General features: G+C 42.5%; 1 protein-coding gene across 2 annotated transcripts in view; it reads left to right on the forward strand.

Moving 5' to 3' along the window:
* Nucleotides 1-5,085: 5,085 nt before the first annotated feature.
* The window catches only part of PARD6G (par-6 family cell polarity regulator gamma), an 85,357-nt gene continuing 73,083 nt past the window's right edge, over nucleotides 5,086-17,359 (forward strand). Inside the window, exon 1 of one of the 2 annotated variants that reach the window (XM_034429301.3) lies at nucleotides 5,086-5,580. In XM_034429301.3, the coding sequence (XP_034285192.1) occupies nucleotides 5,509-5,580 (72 nt within the window). In that variant the 5' untranslated portion in view covers nucleotides 5,086-5,508. The remainder of the gene's footprint in view (nucleotides 5,581-17,359) is intronic. The other variant, XM_034429302.3, reaches the window with a different exon arrangement.

Here is a 17,359-nt window from a genome sequence, read left to right on the forward strand (position 1 = left end):
GTGTAGGAAGGTTTTTAAGAATGGAAATGGAAGCACAGGTAGTCCTCTACTTACAACCATTTTATTTAGTGACTGTTTGAAGATACAATGGCACTGAAAAAAGTGACTTATGACTGTTTTTCATACTTACGACCAGTGGTGGGCTGCAACAAGTTTAACAACCAGTTCTGTGAGTATGCACTTTGTGTGTGGATGCGCGCCTAATGCTCTTGCGCGCAGTGTTCAAAATACAGCAATTTGAAGATCAGCTGCTTACCTTTTAAGGCAGCCCCAGAGAGAGAGATGAGAGAGGGAGAGGAAGAGAGAGAGAGAGGGCGGGAGGGAGGGAGAAAGTGAGTGAGAGAGAGAACACTGGGTGGGTGTGGCTGGGAGGGGGTCATGTGACTGGGTGAGGGTGAGTAACATCAAGTTGGCCATGCCCACCTAGGTTTTGTGGCTCCCGCTGTTTTGTTTTCTGTGAGAAATGGGTCCAAATGGCTCTTTGAGTGTTTAAGGTTGCAGACCCCTGCTTTAAGGTATTGGTTTGTTAGCTCCTATGGCTCTCAACTATTTCCTATGAAAGCCTCACCTGGTGTCTACTCTTTAATTCTTGTGTATAAGAGAGGTAGGGTTCTCACATCATGTATTGTCTCTTTGGTAATACAAAGGTTTTTAAAAAATGGAAATATGTTCAACAGCACCACCTTCTGGCTTGGTAGAGGGACCTGACTAGAAGATCCAGCCCCTTCTTCCTCCATTTGGATGCTGAATCAATCTCACAGCAGATAAACAAAAGTTGTGTTTTTTCAAGAAAAAATAAAATAAAAATGTAATATCATCTATCCTTTTTTTAACTTTAAATATTAAATTGCAAGTATTTAGTGATGAATAAAATACAGAAATGCCTGGAATCATAACCAACAACAGGGAAATTAGTAAGAAGAAAATCAATCCAAAAGAAATATAATGCACCAGGTAGACCATAAAATGCTATTACATCTCTCTGCCAATGTCTCTGGAATATACAATAAAGCATTCAAATTATGATTACAAATAACATATATCTTCATTTAACAGGCCTGAAGTTATGGATGAAGCTAAATTTAAATTCTCCATTCTATCACTTGTAGGGAGAGGTGACTTGGCACCCCAAAGAAAACAGGAGTTTAAAAAGATTGAAAATGCCTGGGCAGATGTGTTACCTGTACTTATTTCTATGTGAAATGAAAGACCTTGGAAGCAAAGGCCCTCTCCTTCCTTTTGTGACCTTCTGTAATCCCTTGGAGAGATTCAAAGGTTAAATCAGAAATAGTGGAGAACAAGCGCAGCTCTGTCCTTTTCCAAGGTTTGCTCCACAGACTGCTCTAGAGTTCTCTTCTTCATTTTAAAAAGACCAAACCTTTCTATCTCCAGCAGAAGGAAGGGCTAGTATATCCTGTATGTCAGTGGTCCCCAACCCCCGGTCCGCGGACCGGTGCCGGGCCGTGGAGTACCTGGCACCGGGCCGCGCAGCGGCCGGGGGACATGAACGCTGCAGCGCAAAGGCTCCTGGGCCGTGCGCAATGGGCTGTGCGCAAAAGCTCCTGGGCCGTGCCCCCACCCCTGCGCGCGCTCAGCGGGCCGCGGCGATAAAAAGGTTGGGGACCACTGCTGTATGTGACCAAAACCCACACAGATACAAGACATGGAGGGGCGGATTGTATGCCTGAAACATATGAATAGAATTCATTGATTGGGGTAGTCCTAATGCGGCTTTTATTGCAGAGAAATGTATCCCTCTACATCAGGGGTCTCCAACCTTGGCAACTTTAAGACTTGTGGACTTCAGCAAAGCTGGCTGAGGAATTCTGGGAGTTGAAGTCCACAAGTCTTAAAGTTGCCAAGACCCCTGCCCTACACTATAGCATAATGTCAAAACATATTATGCACATTTCATGGACCTCAAGCCCACAATCTTGAAAGCACTATAGCAGATAAGGCCAATTTTATTTATTTATTTTTATTTATTAATTTAATTTGTATACCGCCCTTCTCCCAGAAGGGACTCAGGGTGGTGAACAGCCAAAATTAAAAATGCATACAATACAAAAGTTAAGATAATTAAAAAGAATTAAATCATTGGCTTCCCAATTTAAAATCCCCAAGTCTATAAAATTTAAAATCCCAATTAAGAACCATTTAGGCTAGGCTGTCATTCCTTTTGAGGCTGTTGATTGAGAAGTCCCACACATCTGAATTGAAAGTGGAATTCATCTGAAGCATAACTGATTTGGAAAATCTGGATCATACTTGCATGTAATTCATATCTGAGGCACTCAAGGCAATATACAGTGTGCATCTTCCATCATTGTTACCATCATCATCTTTGTAGCCAGAGGGCAAATCAAAGTGCCAAAAGTAAGAATGCAAAGTAATGTAATAATAAGAATGCAGTAAGCACGGGGTGAGCCGGATACCTAAGATGGCAGTTAAAGCAAGAGTGAAATCCAGCAGGTTCTGACAGGTTCTGGAGAACTGGTAGCAGAAATTTTGAGCAGTTTGGAGAATCGGTAGCGGAAATTTTGAGTAGTTCGGTGAACTGGCAAATGCCACCTCTGGCTGGCCCCAGAGTGGGGTGGGAATGGAGATTTTGCAGTATCCTTCCCCTGGAGTAGAGTGGGAATGGAGAGTTTGCAGTATTCTTCCCCTCTAATGGGATGGAAATGGAGATTTTGCAGTATCTTTCCCCTCTAATGGGATGGAAATGGAGATTTTGCAGTATCCTTCCCCTGCCGTGCCCACAAAGCCACGCCCACCAAGCCACACCAAGCCCACCAAGCCACAGAACTGGTAGTAAAAAAAAATTGGATTTCATCACTGAGTTAAAGTGTTGTGATCCAAGCCTCCCCACTTTTGTTTTCAATCTGTTGCATGAATCTACCAAGAGTCAGATTGTCACATTGTACATTTTTCCCATTGAAAATTTGTAATCCGAACTCTTTGTCAGCCATAGATATGTCTGTTTACACTATGATCTGTCTAACAGAGAAACAAAATCTCAAGATGACTTGACTGTGTCTGAACTTGGAAGACGATGAAGACATTTGGTGATTCAAAATTGGCAGCCGTATCTTCTGTCATAATCCTGGGAACCCAGATGTGGAAAGACCCAAGGTCACAACAAGATCAAGGGCAATATTGCATTCAACAATACATGCAGGTGAAAAACAGTGTTGTAACTTTTCACGACATCCTTTGCCGGAAGAAGAACAGCATTGCAAAATCTTACAGTGATCAATGATGCTGAACAGGCAAAAGGTTTTCTCCCAAATCTTTTCTTGTCCTCTTCCTGCCCCAGTGCAGTGTCAGAATAACAATTGACTCTCTGAGACAGTTATGTATACAGTATCTTCATTTAAAGAAAAATCCCCATCGGCGCCAGACTTTGAAATGTCACGGTAATTTTGGAGGCATATTTGTATGTGTTAAAACAGTGGCAGAAAAAGAAAAATCAGACACTTCCTTCCCCAGTCTCACCGTCTCAGGACTGCTCAGGTGTCCTCAGAGTTGACCCTCAGCCTGACTAGGTGGCTCAGTGGCGAAGACACTGAGCTTGTCGATCAGAAAGGTCGGCAGTTCGGTGTTTCGAATCCCTAGTAGAGGTCTCCTGCGTGAGCAAGGGGTTGGACTAGATGACCTCTAAGGTCCCTTCCAACTCGGTTACTGTGATTACTGTGCGTTATTATCTATAAAGGTGGTCTTTGACTTACAACAGTTCATTTAGTGACCGTTTGAAGTTACAACAGCATTGAGAAAAGTGACTCAGTTCACACTTGCAACGATTTTGTAACATCCCCGTGGTCAGGTGATAAAAATTCAGAAGCTTGGCAACTGACTCATTTTTGTGACGTTGCAGTATTCTGGGGTCATGTGATCCCTTTTGTGACCTTCTGACAAACAAAGTCAATGGGGAAGCCAGATGCACTTAAGAACTGGGTTACTATGATCTGTCTAACAGGGATTCACTTAACAGCTGCGGCAAGAAAAGTTGTAAAATGAGGCCAACTCACTTAACAAACGTCTCACTTAGCAAGAGAAGTGTTGGGCTCAACTGTGGTCATAAGCCAAGGACTACCTGCATAACAGCAACAAGAATTTGAATTTCATGAATGCAATTAATCCACACAAATCTGTCCCTCAGAGTAAGATTAGAATCAAAGATGTGTTAATTTGAAAATAGGAAGGATACTTTGCAATGTGTGATTTACTCCTTGATTGGTATCATCTGGAGCTATTTTCCCTAATAGATGTAAATATGTGCATTGTATTCCAAATTTGGCTTCAGTCTTTGAGGGCTGAATTCGCCATCCACACTTTTAAATAAATAATGCTATAAATAGCATGTAATATTATGCTTCCTCCGCATATAATGATCTGAGAAGCCATATGGAAATTCTCCCTCTCTCACACATTGCAGTTTTGTTTTGTTCCTTTAAGGTTTTTAGCAAAATGGAGAAAATCAGGATTTCCTCAGACAGCCAGGAGCTAGAGAATTGGGTTGGCCCAAATGCATCTCTAAGAAAATACATACACTCTAAAGCAGGGGTCTCCAACCTTGGCAACTTTAAGCCTGGCGGACTTCAACTCCCAGAATTCCCCAGCCAGCAAAGCAAAGCTGATTGGGGAATTCTGGGAGTTGAAGTCCTCCGGGCTTAAAATTGGCAAGGTTGGAGACCCCTGCTCTAAAGGTTTGGAATAGAAGTTGCAACATGTGGATACTTTTCACAGTTTTAACACAAACAAAACCCTAGCCAAACAACAAGAGATCTGCTGGGATGCTTTAAAACAGAGCTTTTTAAAAGAAATTTGGCAACTTTAAAAGTTGTGGACTTCAACTCCCAGAATTCCCCAGCCGGGCTGGGCTGGGCTGGGCTGGGCAAATTCTGGGAGTTAAACTCCCACCAAGTCTCACAGTAAGGTCTCTTCGCAGCAATTAATATACGCAGCTCTTTTTTTTTTTTTAAAGACCTCTTTACGATGCAGCCCATTATAACCCGCTAAGCAGCCAATTAGGTCGTTAGCTGACAAATTATGTCATTAACCGCAAAGCAAGGCACGCGCCCTCCAGTGGCCGGTGCAGGGATTTGCTCCTGCATTTGAAAACGGGCGAAGCTTAAAGTGGGGGGGGGGGGAGAGGAGGGGGGGAGGCGGGGCTCGCTACGTGCTGCGGCCGCCTTCCTATTGAGTCAGAGGCGCGTTGCGAGCTGCCTAGAAAACGATTGTAACCACCAGAAGCCCGGAGAGCGGAGCTAAGCGAAGCGGGCGTTGAGCTGAACGCGCCGGGGAGAAAGTAAAAAAGAATCTTGGGAGGCTGAACGTTCCAAAGAAGTTACATTCCAGGGTGGGAAAGGCAGCTCTTTATGCAAACGGCTGCCCGAGAGCTCGCACTTTTCTCACGGAGGCGGTGGATCTTGCCGCCCTTCTTTGGAGGGGGGGCGAAGAAGAGGAGGAGAAAGGCCGGGGGGGGGTTTTTAAGAGGGGGCAAAGAAAATGAATCGGAGTTTTAATAAATCGCAGAGTCTGCGGTATTTCGGTTACGGTGCGGTGGAAGTCAAAAGCAAGGTAAGGACGGCACACTTGCTTCTCGTCTGAATCAACTCTCCTGTTTCTCCGGTACCTTCCCCCCCCCTCACTCTCTCAACCCCCCCCTTACTCCCTCAACCCCCCTTTATTTATTTATTTATGTATTTATTTTAATGAATGAAGAGTCTCCTGCCTTCTCTTGTTTCGATCTTTCCCCCCCCCTAACTCTCCTCTTGAAAGAAGAAAAAACTTATTCGAGCAGTAACTATTTCTTTCTCTCTCTCTCTCTCTTTTTTTTGGGAAATCTCTCGCTTTCGATTTAAGAAAGGAATATCAAATTTCGCCCCTGCGATCGCCCCCCGCCTACTTCAGGATGATATGGATTTCCATCTGTAACGATAAAAACCGCCCCTGGGCAACTTTTTCCGTGATCTTCGGGGCAAACATTTGTCGGGAGTTTTTCTTTTTCCTTCTTTCTTCTTCTTTTTTTGTTGTTTGGAATATTGAGTGTCTCGCTTCTGGTGGCCGGTGTGTGTGTGTGTGTATGAGCCCGGGGCTGGCTTGGCTTTGCCTGGTTGAGCAGAGCCTGCCGATGACCGTGGCACGTTTCTGGCTGGTGGGCTGTTCCTAACAAAAGGCAGCGCGCGAGCTTGGATTCCGAGGGAAGATTAGGCGAGGCGATCGGCCGAGGCACGTTACTTAGGCTCGCTCGTTTTTGGGGGGGTTACTGAACCCGAAAGGGGCCATCAGAAGGCCGGACTAGACGGGATGCTGTGGCGATCCCCCCCCCACTCCGCGTCGTTACCCCCGATCCTCTTCAAAAAAAATAAAAATAAAAATCATCCCTTGCGTAGAAAGAAGTGAGCGAAATGGTGCTCCTTTGGTCCCGATCTCTCATTGTTCCTCCTAACTTCCAAAAGTGCTTTGTTTTCTTTTGAGAGAGTGTTTGTAGACGCAGGAAGGATGGCTGGAAGACGGAAAGGAAAAATATGATTCTTTGCTTCAGTTCCCACCGCCCTCTTCTCTCCCTTAACAGTGGCGGCGGTTCAATTCAATTCTTTTGACCGTCTCCAGTCAGCCTGCAATGAAATCCCAAATTTTTGGCCCTCCCGATGTTTCAAGGAAACCTTCGCCTGGCGTTTTCTACTGTCGCCTTGCCTGTTTGTCTTCAGCGCCCTGGACTCGTTCATCAATCGTGTTTAAACTTGTTTGGGAAAGTTGCATCCTCCTCTTTGTTGCATCCTTGTCTTTCTCTTCTCTCCCCCCCCCCAGCTGCCTGATTATCTTTATAAACTTTCTTCCTTCCCTTTTATTGGAAACGGGAGAGAGAGAGAGAGAGAGAGAGAGGGAGAGAGGGAGGGAGAGGGATTCGTTTCTCCAAGTTTGCGGTAGTCTGGAAAGATGAGAGGAGGCTGGCTTAGACCACATCTTTTTACAGTGCTGCATGTGTGTGTTTGTGTGTCTCTGTGTACTTTCCCCAAACAACTCTATAACTTGAGCACTTTGGGGGATCCTGAAATGAAACCCAGCCTGCTTTTGCTGCCTCTTGATCCAGGCCTGCCCAATGGCAGTGTGTGTATAAGGAACCATAAATCATGTACGGCTGAAACGTATGTCTGGTGGAAGGCAGGTCTTCTTTCTTGGAGATAATGGGTTTTCTTTCCCCCAAGAGCAAAAAGGAGGTCCATAATCTAACAACTGCGTTTCAAAGTTTAATTTAGTTTAATAAGGACCCACCCTCAGACACCCCCATCCCAACATAATCATGTTCTTGGGAGCTCACCACTCAGCAATGGCCAAAATGAGCCATTCGTATTTGGGAACAATGCAATTCTCAATTATTAGGTATTAGGCTACTGTGTCTCTTACAGGTAATTCTCTGTTGATATGATGATCTCCTCATCCTATGTTACCTATGTTGTGTAAAAGACTGTATCCTGAAGGGGTTTGCTGAACAATATTCCTTATCACAGTGATGGCGAACCTTTTAGACATCGAGTGCCCAAACTGCGTGCATGTGCATGCCCAAACGGAAAGGTACATGTGCATGGACAAACGTGCACATGTGCGGACATGCACAAATGTGCACATACACAAACATGCATGGACATGCGCACATGCGCAGCAGAGACCCGAAGACCAGGTGGGAGGTGGGGCATCCCAACACCGGCAGCGTGGCAAGAGGTAAGATCTTTTTCTTTCATGAGCTTCTGTTTCGTCGTTTGCAGGGAAACAGAAGCTCATGAAAGTAACGCCACGGAGATCTGACCTAGAGTGACAGCACGCGTGCCAGCAGAGAAGGTTTTGCATGCCACCTCTGGCATGTGTGCCGTAGGTTCGCCATCACGGCCATATTATATTTCCATAAAGAGGGAAAATTGCACCTGTATCTTTCTCCTTTACAGGTAACCCTTTACATACCACCACCATCGAGCCTAAAACTTCTGTTGCCCTGCAAGACACTTCCTAAGAGAGTTTTGCCCCATTTTTACAACCTTGCTTGCTGCAGTTGTTAAGTGAATCACTGCCGTTGTTAAGAACCTATTTGCTAAGCGAATCTGGCCCTCCCCGTTGACTTTGCTTGACAGAAGTTTACAAAAGGTGATTGCGTGACCCACCCGGAGAGGAACACTGTAGCTAGTTGCCAAGCATTTTGAATTTTCATCATGGGGATGCTGCAACAGTTGTTAGGTGTGAAAAATGTAGTCATAAGTCACTTTTCCCCAACATTGTTGTAACTTGGAACAGTCACTTAACGAATGGTTGTAAATCGGGAACTACCTGTGTATATTACAAATGTTTCTTTTTGTCTTCCCTGGCCTCTCCATGTTTTCCTAGGTGAAAAACATGCTTAACTTGGAAGCATTTCATTCCTGGGAAGAACTTCCAATCCCTTTATCATCCTTTCCCAAGCTGATGCCTTCTAGATGTAGAAACCTAAACTCTCCCTGTATCCAGGCAAACTGGTTTGAAATGATGGGCGTTGAAGAGGGAAGGAGGGCAGGGCTTAAAGTTGGTGCCCTTCATCTAAGCCTGTTTGAGGATGAAAACCCTTTTCTGTCCACACTCAGTCAACCTGGTAAGAGGTTCATTTGACACCATGGAGAACTTGAAGGACATACTCATTTCAAGACAGAACCAATTATCAGAGCATGAGGAGACCTGCTGTTGCCATAGTGAGAAGGTCTTCCATTGTGTCACACCAAATAACTTGCCTCCGAAGCCTGTGTGATCTAAGCAAGTTTTTACTCATAACATTATAGACTTGGGAGGAGCTACATTTCGGCTGAGGAGGCTAATTCCCTTGTTCCATGCAGGACTCTAAATTGAACACAATTATTAAAGGAGATCACACCATTTCTTTGGGTAACTGGTTCCACTACCAAACTTTTCTTAGTACAGGCAGTCCTAAACTTATGGCCCCAATTTTTCTGTTGCTCAGTGAGACCGTTGTTAAGTGAGTTTCACTTCATTTTACCCCTTTTCTTGCCACAGTTGTTAAGTCAATCATTGCGGTTAATATGATTGTTAATCGACTGGCTTCCCATTGACTTTGCTTGCCAAAAGGTTACAAAAGGTGATCACGTGACCCAGGGACCAGGGGTGAAATTCAGCAGGTTCTAACTGGTTCTGGAGAACCGGTAGCGGAAATTTTGAGTAGTTTGAAGAACCGGCAAATGCCACCTCTCGCTGGCCCCAGAATGACGTGGGAATGGAGATTTTGCAGTATCCTTCCCTTGCCACACCCACCAAGCCACGCCCACAAAACCGATAGGGAAAATTTTTGAATTTCATGGACACTGCAACGATCATAAATACATGCCAGTTGCTAAGCATCCAAATTTTGATCACATGACCCTGGGGATGCTGCAACGGTTGTAAGTACGAAAAACATTCATAAGTCATCCCTCCCCACCCCCCAGTGCTTTTGTAACTTCGAAGGAACGGTTGTAAGTCGAGGACTATCTGTAATAGAAAGTTTCCTTTCTTCCATCATCCAAATTTGGTCAGACGGTGTCTTCTTGTAACTTAAACATATTACAGGTGGTCCTCGATTTACAACAGATCATTTAGTGACCGTTTGAAGTTACAACAGCATTGAAAAAAAGTGACTTATGACCGTTTTTCACATTTACAATCGTTCCCGCATCCCCATGGTCACGTGATCGAAAATTCAGATGCTTGGCGACCGATTCATATTTATGACAGTTTCAGTGTCCCAGGGTTATGTGATCCCATTTAGCGACTTTCAGACAAGCAAAGTCAATGGGGAAGCCAGATTCACTTAACAACCAGGTTAGTAACTTAAGAGCTGTGGTGACTCACTTAACTACTGTGGCAAAAAAGGTTGTACAATGGAGCAAAACTCACTTAATAAATAAATGTTACTTAGCGAAATGAATTTTGGGCTCAATTGTGGTCATAAGTCGAGGATTACCTGTATTCTAGATATTGCATTCTGGAATGAGAGGGAACAGGCCTGTGTGACACCCTCTCAGGGAGTTAAAAGAGAGTTATTGATTGATTGATTGATTGATTGATTGATTGATTCAATTTATATGCCGCCCTTCTCCGGAGACTCAGGGTGTCTTACAATAGCGTTCATACTTTTGTATATACCTGCTTAGTAGGGTTTTCGGGCCCCCCCAAGCGGTATTCTTTTTATACAAAGTCAGCTTATTGCCCCCACAATCCGGGTCCTCATTTTACCTACCTCGAAAGGATGGAAGGCTGAGTCAACCTTGAGCCTGGTGAGATTTGAACTTGCAGTAATTGCAGGCAGCTGGAGCTACTTAACAGCACTTTAGTCTGCTGCGCCACCAAGGCTCTTATCATATCTTCTCAAGGCTAAACATAGCTGGCTACTTACATTTCTCTTTATCTGACTTATTTTGTAGTCCTCTGGCCCTCCTCCTTGCCCTTCTCTGATTCTGGACCAGTTTCTCTGAGTCCTTAAGATGTGGTGTCCAGAATTAAATCTGATCAAAGCAAGAATAAAGTGGAATAATGTCTTCTTGAGATTTGGAAATTTCATTGAACCATTCATTTAGTTCAGGGGTCTCCAACCTTGGCAACTTTAAGCCTGGCGGACTTCAACTCCCAGAATTCCCCAGCCAGCTTTGCTTTGCTGGCTGGGGAATTCTGGGAGTTGAAGTCCACCAGGCTTAAAGTTGCCAAGGTTGGAGACCCCTGATTTAGTGCACTGATTGGGAGAGGGGATGTTCCTTACTCCTGAAATCCAAAGTATGCCCTTTTTGGCAATTGAGGTCATTTGCTATGATGGAAGCCATTTCGGTAATGGCGTCACTTGCATCCATGCATATATTTTGCATAATTTAGATGTCATTTGCATCCAAAGTTTATTGAATTGGGGAGGGGGGGTTATCTAGTAAATGGAATGTTTAGTTGATTCAGCCCAATATTGCATTTGTTTAAACCAGGGGTGTCCGACCTTGGCAACTTTAAGAGCGGTGGACTTCAACTCCCAGAATTCCTGTCCGCCACGCAAACTGACGTGATTGCCCTTTTATGACTTCTTGCCAGCTTTCCCATTTAGCTTTCATGGCCAGAAGCAGGCAATGAAGATCATAAATGGCAGCCACATGATTGTGGGGTGTCAACAACTATTATAATTGCAAGCTTGTTGCCGAGTGCCCAAATTGCAATTGTGTGGAGGCTGCGATGGCCCCAACTTTGAGATCCCATTGTAAGTTTCCTTGTTTAGTCATAACTTCGAATGGTTGCTTAATGAATGGTCATTTGCAAGGGCTACTGGTAGTCCTCGACTTACGACCACAATTGAGCTCAAAACGTCCATTGCTAAGCAGGTTTCCCATTTTACGACCTTTCTTGCCACAGTTGTTAACTGAGCCACTGCAGCTGTTAAGTTAGTAACACGGTTGTTAAATGAATCTGGCTTCCCCATAGACTTTGCTTGTCAGAAGGTTGCAAATGATCACATGACCCAGGGACACTGCAGCCGTCATAAATATGAATCAGTTGCCAAAGATCTGAATTTGGGTCATGTGACCATGAGGATGCTGCAATGTTCTCATGAAAAATGGCCGTAAGGCAAAGTGCTGTTGAATGGTCACTAAACGAATGGTTGTTAAGTGGATGACTACCTGTACTTGTACACCAAACTGGCTCTCTACATTTGATTTTACATGGATAGTTAGAGACTTTTTCCTAATATTCCAGATTTCCACAACAGTGTATTTCCTGTCCATTAAAGATCAGGCAGTGTATATAGGTGATGTTGTTAATGGCTTTGTCTGCTCTCTATTGTCAACAAGAACATCAAGAAAGGTCATTTCAATTTGTCCTCCAAATTCTAGGAGATGTTATCATGCTCAGGTGTTTTGGCCATTCTTAATAATATCGTCCTTGGCCTGTCTGCATTCCCTGGGCTGACTTACGTTCTACTTAACTCTGCAACCATCTGATCATCCCTGGTTTCTCTTCAACTTTTCTTGTCCTTGTAAAGTCCACATCAAGTCCTTGGACTACACCACCTTTGCGTTCTGGACAGCAGAATTTAGTATGTTGGGATTAAAATTCTCCTTCGGATGAGATAAATGGAGATTGCAAAGTTCTGAATTTTAATATTTGTTTTGCTACTACCAGAGCAAAGCCTTGCATTCTGCCCCCTTCCAAGTCTGTGGATTAGAATAAATAAATATACATAGGCCCTTAATATACTAGCCTGTATACTCTATATTGCAATCTCCATTATCCCTGACTATGGACGATACTGGCCAGGGGATGAAAGAATTTATAATGTGAAATATTTAGAAGGAATCTTATAGAGAAGAACTGCTGAAAACAAACACAGATCCCTGAATATTATCATATTCTGTACTAAATGTTTCTTCCGTGGTTAAAAATCCTTTGTTGTGTTAAAAAGATGGGACTGTTAACTTACTTTTCCTTCTCACTGGAAAAAAAAAATACTGATTGATAACAAATATTCTTTGACTTCTGATCTCAGTTGGGACTCGAATTTTGGTTGCTCACGGATGCAGTTGTTAAACAAGCCATCACCAGACCCAATTTGACAACTGTTTTTACCATAGTCATTTAAGTGAATCACTGCAGTCATTAAGCAAATCACATGGTCCTTAAATGAACCACATGGTTATGAAGTAAATCTGAGTCCCCCAAATTGACTTGACCTGTCAGAAACCTGCTGGGGAGGTTGCAAATCGTAATCATGTGACTGCAAGATGCTGCAAAAATTGTATAAGCGAGCGGGTTGCCATCTGCCCAAATTGCAACCTCTTGGCTGCAGGGATGGTGTGACACTCACACTTTGAGGACAAGGGTCATAAGTCACTTTTTCCAAGGCTGTGTTTTTTGTTTGCTGTTAAACAGTTCCAAGTCAAAAACTATCTGCAGGATCCAATCTAGTCACCGAGACCAGAGGTTTAATCTCCCAAGCTTTCAGACTTGTGCTGGAGCCTATCCTCAGGGAACTTCTCTCTAGCAGAGCGTGTGCTTTGAGCTACTCTGTATGTGGTATTTATATGGTGCCTGTTGTGTGATTGGGGTGTTGATGGCTGGCTATTAAGCTTCCTTGGGCTGCCTAGCCCTCGCCTTCTAAGTACTTGGTCAGCTGGTGGTAAATCAGCACTCCCATTGACTGAGGAGGGGCCTGTCTCCCACTTTTCAATCACTTCCCTGGCTGTTTTTGTACCTGCTCGTCCAACAATCTTAGTAGCTGCAAAATTGAATATATGTCCTTATTCATTACAGTGTGAATGCTGTAATGAGTGTGAGGCTACAAATGAGTTTGGGTCTCCTCGTCTGACTGCTCACTTGTGTTCTTGCAGTCTGGTGATTAGCTTCCTCCCCGTCTGTCCTACATAGTCACAGGGGCAATCCATGCAGGGAATCCAGTAGATTACATTGGAAGTATCTCCCACCTCTAAGTGACCTTTACAATGCATAATTTGTCCTCGTATGGTAGCCTCTGGATGGTGTGCGATGCCCATTTGCAGATCCCAGAAGCTACCTGTATAATATTTTAATTCCATAATCTTAATCCATTTAGAATGCTGATCAGTTGCTTTTGAAAATGGCCCATGAGCTCAAAAATCTGTGCTTCGCATGTATCATTTACTGAGTTCTTCAGGAAAATACTGGATGTTTATAAATGCTAATACTGAATGTATCCTTCATAATAGTTGCTTTAATTTTTATTTATTGTTGTAAGGCGCCCAGAGTCCCTTGGGAGTTGGGTGGCATAGAAATGCAATAATTAATTAATTAAAATATTCTTTATTAAAAAAACCTATTTTTTGCTTGCTTGTGGCAAATTTTCTCTGAAGTACAAGTTAAGCGGATTGAACCTGGATTTACCGTACTTCTTTTACTCTTCCCGATGAATTAAATTGAACAGGATTGACATTAGCTGACGGTGTGCTTTTAGATAGTTTACTACTATGATATGAGAAGTACAGCTGGTCCTTACAACCATTTGTTTCCTGACTGTTTGAAGTTACAGTGGCACTGAAAAAAGTGACTTATGACTTGTTTTTCACATTTATGAATGCTGCATCCCCACAGTCACTTGATCAGAATTGGGACACTTGGCAATTGGAATGTATGATGACGGTTGCAGTGTCCTGGGGTCATGTGATCACCTTTTATGACCTTCTGACAAGCAATGGGAAACCAGATTTACTTAACAAGCATGTTACTAACTTTAACACTTAAGTGAACAGTGATTCACTTAACATCTGTGGCAAAAAAAGGTGGCAAAATGGGGCAAAACCCACTTAACAACCATTTCACTTGGCAACAGAAATTTAGGGCACAACTGTGATCGTAAATCAAGGATTACCTGTATCTAGATATTACCAGGTGGCAAGAGAAAAAGCGAGTACTCCTTTTCTGCCAAAATTCTATCACGCAAAATGACAAAATGTTTTTTAAGGATTGTCTGTGACTGTTTGAGTGAACACAAAGGAATATAACAAAGGCAGTACTTTATTAACTGTGGGTCTTGATGGAATCTTCACTTTCTTATTAAAAAGGACCACAAAAATGAATGGAAAAAAATGTGCTTTAAAAATAAATCAGTGGTGTGAGATTGTGATACTAGGCTTGGTGTGACTTGCCTAGACGCTAGGACAGAGGTTGTTTAGAAAGGTAAAGAAAATATTGTTTTGACCAAAAGCTAACATAGTTCTATCTGATTAAGTTCACTCAACTACATTCCTAGTAAACCAGTTCTGATGATAGAGATTAGCTTGTCCTGTTTTTAGCCTTCTCTCCAGGCAGTGATGGTATTCCTTGCTGTTGTCTTGGGGAAAAAAAAACAACATTCAAAGGCTTGCCTATGGGAAAACATATGTATGAGAATTGATTTTTATCTCTGTTTTAATTGGAGAATCTGCTTCTTAAGCCATTTATTGTAATCTTTCTGGAAAGGCCCATTCTTTACCCTCAATGAGCATTCCGTCAACTTCTGTTAATAGTTCAAATATATTATTTGACTTCTCTTGAATTAAATCTCTTCAGGTTAAAAAGAAATGTAGCTACATCACATCTCATATAGAGAAAAGGTAGTTTCTTCCTTTCACGATGCTATAATCTGATGACATTTGCTGCAGTGAGAGATTTGTGAGAGAAAATTTACACAAAACAGACTTAAAGTTTGGAAATCCACAAGATCATAATTAGTCCAGTTTTAAACGGTGATCAAATAAATATATGTGGATTTTAAGTCTGCCAGTGACTTCTGGTCATGGCTGCTGTATAGTATCTTCAGGATTAGAATCAATAAGTTTATTGTTGGAGAAACATACATTGGAAGTTGTGATAGCCTTCCTGTCCTGCTTATCAGGCATCTGATTAGCCACTGGTAGAACAAAATAGCATTGGGTCAGGTAACCTTAATCTTATCCTACGAGGCTTCTTTTATTTTTTTTATTTTTGTGGAGCATCAACATTGTTTTAATTAGCTCAGATCTATGGTGGGTTGTTCCCGGTTCTGTCCGGTTCTTGCGAACTGGTAGTAAAAGCGATGGGAGGCTCCGCCCACCTGCGCGGATGTCATAATGGACGATCTGTGCATGCATAGAAGCTTCTGTGCATGCGCAGAAGTGCGTGCGTGCGCTCCCATTGTGAACCGGTAGTAAAGGTATGTAGAACCCAACCCTGGCCCAGACTTACATAAAACTGGATAGTTTGAGCATATCTGAGTTATCTGCTTATCATAACAGGTAATAATGTTTCCCCTTCATAACGTTCCTCTTGTTCACCTGCCACATTTGGGTTGACCTACAGTATATTAATCTTTCAGAAAGGTTTTGAGTCATTGATATATGAAGATATTTTTTATTTGTGCGTAATGTCCAGCAGTAAATGAATTTGTAAGCAGGTCTCCTAAAATATATAGCCTCAACACAGAAGTAGTAGGTCAAACAGTAAGTGTACATGAGTTATTGAGACCTGTGTCAATTGTCAACTGGACAATTTGGTGATTGGAATGAATGAATAGGCCTGTTTTAGGAAAATATGTTTATTAAGAGCAACATTATTATAATATGCAAAGCTTAAATGGTGTGTAATACTTAAAGTATATCAACATGAGCATTCAGCAGTGATCCATCTTGAGTTTTAAATTGGTAGAATTGGCTATCTAAGATGTTGTCTAGACCAGAGGTCTTCAGCCTTGGCAAATTTAAGCCTGGAGGACTTCAACTCCCAGAACTGGGAGTTGAAGTCTGCCAGGCTTAAAGTTGCCAAGGCTGGAGACCCTTGGTCTACAGTTAATAAAACATACATATATGTCAGTAACAATCTGAAACGGCATTAGCAGGAGCTGTGCAAAGGATATGAAAGCATTATAAAACCCCAAAATGGTGTCATTGGCAAGACTATTCTAGATCAGATACGGGTCAAAATGCCACCTAGCATGTGTGATTCGTCTTCCTGGCAGATGTTCATGATGTCATTCTTTAAAAATTAAATGGAGGTTAGATCAACTCTAAGTTGTAAGCACTAAAGCTTGTTAAAACCTGTCCTGGGAAACTAGAAAGTTCAGAATGAGAGCTCACCCTTTCTTCCTTGCCCTCTAATGCTTTAGATTTTTTATTATTTTTTTAAAGGTGTGAGTGGGTGCATTTTACAGTTTTCTTGGGCTTTTGAGCGTAATAGGATTGTGAATCCTTAAATTCCTCTTATTTTTGAAAAACGAAAGAATTAGAGATCTAAGTCAGTTCAATAATATACACTGTAACTGAATCTGGACCTTTCATGTAAGGAACTGAAAAAAATACTCTCAATACTCTTTGTATTCTCAAAATACAAAGTAGCTTTAGTAAAATATTGAGAAGAACAAATATCCCCACGAGTGCAAGAGCGGTCACAGAAATCTGATCACCGAATTAAGGCCATTGAAAGGACTGTATTTTTCTTTTGGTTGACACGGAATATCTGCATTTTCTCCTTCCTGGTTCTGGGACGGAATTCATTTTTCAAATTAAAATTTTCTATGTCAACCAGATTGCTTGACTTCAAATTAGCAATTCACCTAGATTGTTTAATAGAACTGAAGCTAATACTTTTCTTGATTACCTTGTTGGATTGGGGTGGGAGGGTGGGGAGAATGGAGTGCGACATTAGAAATGACTTTGATCACCCCAAGAGCCATGTCCTTAGCAGTTAATTGTGGGACAATGTAATTCTGTTCTCTTATAGACAGAAATATTAATGTGCAGGTGATGGTTGGTAATCTTTCTTAAGCTTGGTTCACATTTCACTAACATTACAGGTGGTCCTCGACTTAAGACTACAACTGAGACCAAAA

This window comes from Pantherophis guttatus, chromosome 3, assembly GCF_059756535.1.
Source record: "Pantherophis guttatus breed Tessera chromosome 3, ASM5975653v1, whole genome shotgun sequence".
Classification (NCBI taxonomy): domain Eukaryota; kingdom Metazoa; phylum Chordata; class Lepidosauria; order Squamata; family Colubridae; genus Pantherophis; species Pantherophis guttatus.